General features: G+C 64.7%; 1 protein-coding gene across 1 annotated transcript; it reads left to right on the forward strand.

Moving 5' to 3' along the window:
• Positions 1-3,932: 3,932 nt before the first annotated feature.
• On the forward strand, positions 3,933-6,192 carry LOC128898605 (uncharacterized). Its single transcript, XM_054173848.1, has 2 exons — positions 3,933-4,332; positions 4,469-6,192. Exon 2 carries the CDS (start codon positions 4,884-4,886, stop codon positions 5,961-5,963), a length of 1,080 nt encoding a protein of 359 aa, XP_054029823.1. The 5' UTR covers positions 3,933-4,332; positions 4,469-4,883; the 3' UTR covers positions 5,964-6,192.
• Positions 6,193-7,034: the final 842 nt, after the last annotated feature.

Genomic DNA, 7,034 nt, shown 5'->3' on the forward strand with positions numbered 1-7,034 from the left:
CCTTGGAGCCCCTAAATAACCCCTTGGAGCCCCCCCTCCCCCCCCTCCCCCCCAGAAAAACAACCCCTTGGAGCCCCAAATGAACCCCTTGGAGCCCCCAAAAAAGCCCAAGTTGAGTTGGTTTGGACCCCAGCTGGAGCTGGGTGTCCCTTTTTGTACAGGAGATGACCCCAAGTCCTGGAGAAGAGAAGCCACAAGAATCACAGTAACGGTCCCGGTGGCACCAGGATGGCACTGCCACAGTGGGGGGGAGGGGCGTGTGGGGGGGGTGGTGCCACGGTTTGTGGGGTCCTCATCGCCTGCCACCGCTCTGCCTTCTCCTGGATGGCTTTGTCACGGGGGGGGAAGGTCCCACTGGGGCAGGAGGTGCAGTGGTGGCCGGAGCAGGATGGAGGTGGGAAGCTCTTTTGTCTACACCAAAGAGGGGGGGATCCAGGTTCTCCTGGGTACAGCTGGGAAAGGAGAGGAAGGGAGCAGCCAGTGTGGTGGGCATGGCTCTGCCAGGGTGGGGGTGGCAGCTCTGCCAGGGGGGTGGGAATGGCCACAGGGCAAGCCCTTGACCCTTGGCCATCAAAGATTCCTGGTGGAGGTGGGCGAGTGGCTGGGCCCCAGCTGGGCACTGAGGGTGGTGGGACATGGCCACGGGACAAGAGCTTGACCCTTGGCCATCAAAGATTCCTGGTGGAGGTGGGCGAGTGGCTGGGCCCCAGCTGGGCACTGAGGGTGGTGAGACATGGCCACGGGACAAGAGCTTGACCCTTGGCCATCAAGGTTCTTGATGAAGGCCACCCCTGGGCACCACGGTGCCAGGGTGAGTGGCTTGGCCCCAGCTGGGTGCTGAGGGTGGTTAGGCATGGCCATGGGACAAGCCCTTGACCCTTGGCCATCAAGGTTCTTGATGAAGGCACCACAGTGCCAGGGTGAGGGGCTTGGCCCCACAGTTGGGTGCCGAGGGGGGTTGGATGTGGCCACCCTGGTGCAGGTGGCGCCAGTGGGCACAGATGGGCACAGGGTGGGATTTGGGGCTGAGGGTGGAACAAGCTGAAGAAGGGTTGTATGAAAGAGCTGCAGCACCTGGCACAGCACCAGCCACGGTACCCCGAAGTACCTTCAGCCAGTGCCCCCAGTGCTGTCTGGGGACAGTGCTGTCCCCAAGCCCAGGGCCACCAGGGGGTGCTGGGCATGGCGGGGTGGGACAGGGAGGGCATGGCACTGCGTGGCAGGGTGATGAGGAGGATGAAGCTGTGGTGGCTGGGGCAGGGGGGGAAGGTTTGGGGGTGAGGAGGAGGGCGGGGGTGAGGAGCAGGGCTGGCAGCCCCTTGCAGCCCTTGGGGACAGGGTTGGTGGCCCCTTGCAGCCCTTGGAGACAGCCCCTTGCAGCCCTTGGGGACAGGGCTGGCGGCCCCAGCAGCCCTTGGGGACAGCCCCTTGCAGCCCTTTGGGGACAGGGCTGGCGGCCCCAGCAGCCCTTGAGGACAGCCCCTTGCAGCCCTTGGGGACAGGGCTGGTGGCCCCTTGCAGCCCTTGGGGACAGCCCCTTGCAGCCCTTGGGGACAGGGCTGGCAGCCCCAGCAGCAGGGGTTGGAAGTGGCCTTCTCTGGGTGTGCGTTGCCTGACTCGGGACGGGCCGTGGTGCCCTCCCTGCTGGCAGGGGCGGCCTGGGCCCCCGGTGCCAGCGGTGGGTGGGGGGCACCCAGTGTTTGCCAACAGAGGCACGGCCGCAGCTGCTTGGCGCGGGAGCTGGGGGGGCGCGTCGGGGGGTGCCAGGGCACGGCACGGGGGGGGTGGGGCGGGGGTGGTGCACCCACCATTTCCAGGAGGATCTCAAAGTGGACATGGGGAAGAGGAGGAGGAGGAAGAGGAGAAGGAAGAAGAAGAGGAGGAAGAAGAGGAGGAGAAGGAAGGAGGAGGAAGAAGAGGAAGAAGAAGAGGAGGAAGAAGAAGAGGAGGAGGAAAAAGAAGAGGAGGAGGAAGAGGAAGAGGAGGAGGAAGAGGAAGAGGAGGAAGAAGAAGAAGAGGAGGAAGAAGAAGAGGAGGAGGAAGAAGAAGAAGAGGAGGAAGAAGAAGAAGAGGAGGAAGAAGAAGAGGAGGAGGAAAAAGAAGAGGAGAAGGAAAAAGAAGAGGAGGAGGAAGAAGAGGAGGAGGAGGAAGAAGAGGAGGAGGAGGAAGAAGAGGAGGAAGAGGAGGAAGAAGAGGAGGGTTCCTCAGAAATGGCAAGAAGGCTCCAGCTCTCCTGGTCCCAGGGTGAAGGTCCTGCAGCGCTGTTGGTGGCTGCAGGCTGTGGCCTCTCGGTGCTGAGAGGGGGGTGCAGGCAGGGTCTTCTCCTGGTGGCCCCAGAAGCAGCTGCAGAAGGGGCAGAGACCCCCGGGCTTTGCCCGGTGCCAACCCAATGGGCAGCCTGCACGCAGGCCGGCACACCTCACACTGCCAACCCCTTGCCGCCATCTGGGCCTGGAGGACCACCGGGGCCTCTGCGGGGCCACCCGGGGCTTCCGTGGGCCACCAAGGTTTCCATGGGCTACCGGGGCCTCTCTGGGACCACTGGGGGCTCTGAAGACCACGGGAGTCTCCAAGGGCCACTTGGGTCTCCATGGGCCACCAAAGTCTCCATGGGCCACCAGGGTGCCCAAGGGCCACTTGGATCTCCAAAGACCACTGGGGGTCTCCATGGACCACTGGGGTCTCTGAAGACCACCAAGGTCTCCATGGGCCACCAGGGTGCCCAAGGGCCACTTGGATCTCCAAAGACCACTGGGGGTCTCCATGGACCACTGGGATCTCTGAAGACCACCAAGGTCTCCATGGGCCACCAGGGTGCCCAAGGGCCACTTGGATCTCCAAAGACCACTGGGGGTCTCCATGGACCACTGGGATCTCTGAAGACCACCAAGGTCTCCATGGGCCACCAAGGTCTCCATGGGCCACGTGAGTCTCCAAGGGCCACCTGGATCTCCAAAGACCACTGGGGGTCTCCATGGACCACTGGGGTCTCTGAAGACCACCAAGGTCTCCATGGGCCACCAAGGTCTCCATGGGCCACGTGAGTCTCCAAGGGCCACCTGGATCTCCAAAGACCACCGAGGGTCTCCACGGACCACTGGGGTCTCCAAGGGCCCCCGGGGTCTCCGTGGGCCACCAGGGTGCCCAGGGGCTGCCAGGGGCCGCGTTGCCCGCGGGCAAGGGGGGCAGGGCGCGCGGCGGCGGGGCGTGCGGGGCTGGCGGTGCCAAGCAGGGAGGGTGGCACAGCCAGGGACAAGTCAGCAGCCGTGCAGGGGCTCGGCCAAGCCACGACATGCAGATGCCCGGCGGCTGCTGCTCATGCCACCCGTGCCACCCCTGCCCACCCGCGCCCACCCGCGCCCGCTCATGCCAGCTGTGACCCCGCAGCAGAAGCCAGAGGCTGGAGCCAGAGCAGGGACAGCCGGGGGCTCTGCGAGTGTGCCATGCCGTGCCAAAGCCAGCCAGCCCCTGGCAGAGGTGGCACACCACAGGTGGCACACCGCAGGCTGCCGGCGGGCAGGTGGATGGGCAGCTCCCAGCTGAGCTACATGGGTTGGGAAAGAGGTGCCCAGGGATGTGCCAGGCTCCTCGAGGGGCTGTGCTGTGGCAAGCCTGGCATGCAGCGTGCTCACCACGAGCTGCGAGGATGGTTGCTCACTGGCATCCCAGGACGTGCCAATGCTGCTTCATCAGGCATGGAGATGGAGAGCCCACAGCAGCCTGGAGTGGAGGTGCCAGGGATATGCCAAGTTCCGGTGCCAGGGGACGAGTCACGGTGCCAGGGATAAACCAAGCGATGGTGCCAGGGTGAGCCAAGTGCCGATGCCAGGGCACAAGCAGTGGTTTGGTCCATGCCCAGGTGTCAGTGACCAGCACCAGGGGTGTGGGCACAGCAGAGCAAGCCGGAGGTGGCACAGGGATGGGCTGGGGGGGGTCTGGAGGGAGGTGGCAGCAGCAGGGGCAGTGCCAAGGTGAGGCCGTGCCAGTGGCATAGGTGCGAGCAAGCCCTTGTGATGGGGGAGTGCCCAGCAATGCCAGCCAGGATGTGGGCAGCAGAGGGAAGGGGCAGAGGGGTGCTGAGCACAGGGCATGGTGGGGGCTGTGTTGGCACATGCTGCTGGGCAGGGGTGCCAATGGAGTGGGTTTGGAGGGAGAAGGTGCCAGGTAGGTGGGAGGAGAACGGAGGAGGTGAACAAGTGGGTGAAGGAGGTGGGCATGGGGGCTGGGTGAAGGTGCCAGGCAGGTGGGAGGGTGAAGGTGGAGGTGAACAAGTGGGTGAAGCAGGTGGGCATGGGGGCTGGGTGAAGGTGCCAGGCAGGTGGGAGGGTGAAGGTGGAGGTGAACAAGTGGGTGAAGGAGGTGGGCATGGGGGCTGGGTGAAGGTGCCAGGTAAGTGGGAGGGTGAAGGTGGAGGTGAACAAGTGGGTGAAGGAGGTGGGCATGGGGGCTGGGTGAAGGTGCCAGGCAGGTGGAAGGTGTGCAGAAGGGATGAGGATGCTGGGCACACGGGATGGGGGGTGCTGGGAGGTGCCCAGGTGGGGTGAAGGAGCTGGGCACACGAGGTGGGCACGCAGCGGGGCTTAAGGTGGAGGGATACAGGAGGGTGGAGATGCTGTGGCAGGATGAAAGTGCCCAGCAGGCAGGGGTGGGGGGGTGAAGGAGCTGGGCACAGGGGAGGGTGAAGGTGCCCAGTGCACAGAGGGGGTGCCCAGTGGGGGTCCTGCCGGGGGGAATCTGGGGGTGCCTGGTGGCAAAAGAGCACCAGGCTGGGCTGTGCCCTTGGGTCAGGGAGATGGCAGGGGCAGGGCCTGGCTGGCGGTGCCCTGCTCCAGGACACAGAGCATTGGCACAGAGAGGGGGCCAAGGGTGCCCACTGGGGCAGGATGGCACCTGGCAGAGCGGGCGGTGGCTCGGGCGGGCGTGATGGCTGCGGGCACCGCTTGGGTGCCTCTTGGCTCACCCCGATCTGGGGCACGAGCCCTGGGGTGCTCTGGGGTGTGGGCCATGGGCTGGGGCTGGACACTCCAGCTCCAGGCCCCTCTTGCCACCCCTCGGTGCCCACCATGGCTGGGGGGCAGCGGGTTGGCAGCTGGGGAGGGCGAGAGGCCCCGAGCCCCCCAGGGTCCAGTGGGACGGAGCCATGTGGGCACATGCCCAGCAAGAGCTCAAGGAGAAGGTATGGCACCCTGGCACCTCAGGAAGCATCCCAGGAGGTCCTGCTGTGCCAGCACAGGGCAGGAACCAACCCAAGAATGTCCTGGTGTGCCAGCACAGGGCAGGAAGCATCCCAGGACGTCCTGGTGTGCCAGCACAGGGCAGGAAGCATCCCAGGAGGTCCTGCTGTGCCAGCACAGGGCAGGAAGCATCCCAGGAGGTCCTGCTGTGCCAGCACAGGGCAGGATGCAACCCAGGAGGTCCTGCTGTGCCAGCACAGGGCAGAAACCATCCCAGGAGGTCCTGCTGTGCCAGCACAGGGCAGAAACCATCCCAGGAGGTTCTGGTGTGCCAGCACAGGGCAGGAAGCAACCCAGGAGGTCCTGCTGTGCCAGCACAGGGCAGGAAGCAACCCAGGAGGTCCTGCTGTGCCAGCACAGGGCAGGATGCAACCCAAGGAGGTCCTGCTGTGCCAGCACAGGGCAGGATGCAACCCAAGGAGGTCCTGCTGTGCCAGCACAGGACAAGATCCATGCCAAGGAAGTCCTGGTGTGCCAGCATGGGGCAGGAACCAACCCAAGGAGGTCCTGGTGTGCCAGCACAGGACAAGATCCATGCCAAAGAGGTCCTGGTGTGCCAGCACAGGACAAGATCCATGCCAAGGAGGTCCTGGTGTGCCAGCACAGGGCAGGAACCAACCCAAGGAGGTCCTGGTGTGCCAGCACAGGGCAGGAGCCACCCCAGGGAGGTGCTGGAGCTTGGGAGGGTCCTGCCTCCCCGGCCCCAGGCTGGACCCTCTCCCTGGCTGAAGGTTGTCACGGTTGGGAGATGTGAGGGTCAGGAGGAGCCTCCTTCTCCTCCCCTCTAGCACCAGAAGAGTTAATGCCTTCAGGGGGGACTTGGCTTTTGGGGACACTGGGCACCAAGCCACCTCCTCCTGAGCTGGGCCAGGCAGGGCCAGCCCACAAGCAGGGGCAGCAGGCTGGGGGCAGGGCGATGCCCCCTCCCCCAGCACCAAGGCTGGCTGGGGCCGCTCCAAGCCGCCGGGCAGCCGCAGGGGCCTCCGGGATGGTGCCAGCACCAGCGTGCAGGCTGCCCACTGGCATGGCCCCCTCTGATGGCACCCTCCTGCTCCCACCAGCTGCTCTGGGAGGTGCCAACGGCCAGGGTGGGAGCAGAGGTGGGATGAGGACCGGGTGCCATCGCCGGGGGGGGGGGTCGGAAGCTCCAGCTCCCTGTTGGGGGGGAGGGGGTGGGGTGGAAGACCTTGGAGTGTCCCAAAAATGCCAAGTTTGGTGGTTGGGTTCCCCAGCTGTCCCCAAGCCTGAGTGGCTGAAGGACCTCTGGGGGGGGGTGTCTGTGGGTTGGGGTTTTGTTTTCTTTCTAAAGGTTTGGAACATTCCTGGAGTCAGTGGCTAAAAAGGCCCCATCAAGCACGGGAGGGGGTGGCCCCTGGCCACCATCTCAGCAGGCCCACAGATTGGTGGCCTCAAAGCCTACAGGGCCAGGGTGGCTCTAGGTGTAGATCTAGAGATGGTTCCTCTCTCTCTTGCCAAAGATAGAGACTAAAAAGATGCAAAAGAAGGGGGGGAGGGGGGAGGGGGCACACCGTGATGACACATGACACAACAGCATGGGGACCCTGGAGCTCAGGGTCCTCATCTCCTCTTGGCCATCACCTGCTCCCTGCAGCATGGGGACCCTGGAGCTCAGGGTCCTCATCTCCTCTTGGCCATCACCTGCTCCCTACAGCATGGGGACCCTGGAGCTCAGGGTCCTCATCTCCTCTTGGCCATCACCTGCTCTCTACAGCATGGGGACCCTGGAGCTCAGGGTCCTCATCTCCTCTTGGTCATTACCTGCTCTCTACAGCATGGGGA

The sequence above is a fragment of the Dryobates pubescens genome, chromosome 27 (assembly GCF_014839835.1).
Source record: "Dryobates pubescens isolate bDryPub1 chromosome 27, bDryPub1.pri, whole genome shotgun sequence".
NCBI classification, from domain to species: Eukaryota; Metazoa; Chordata; class Aves; order Piciformes; family Picidae; genus Dryobates; species Dryobates pubescens.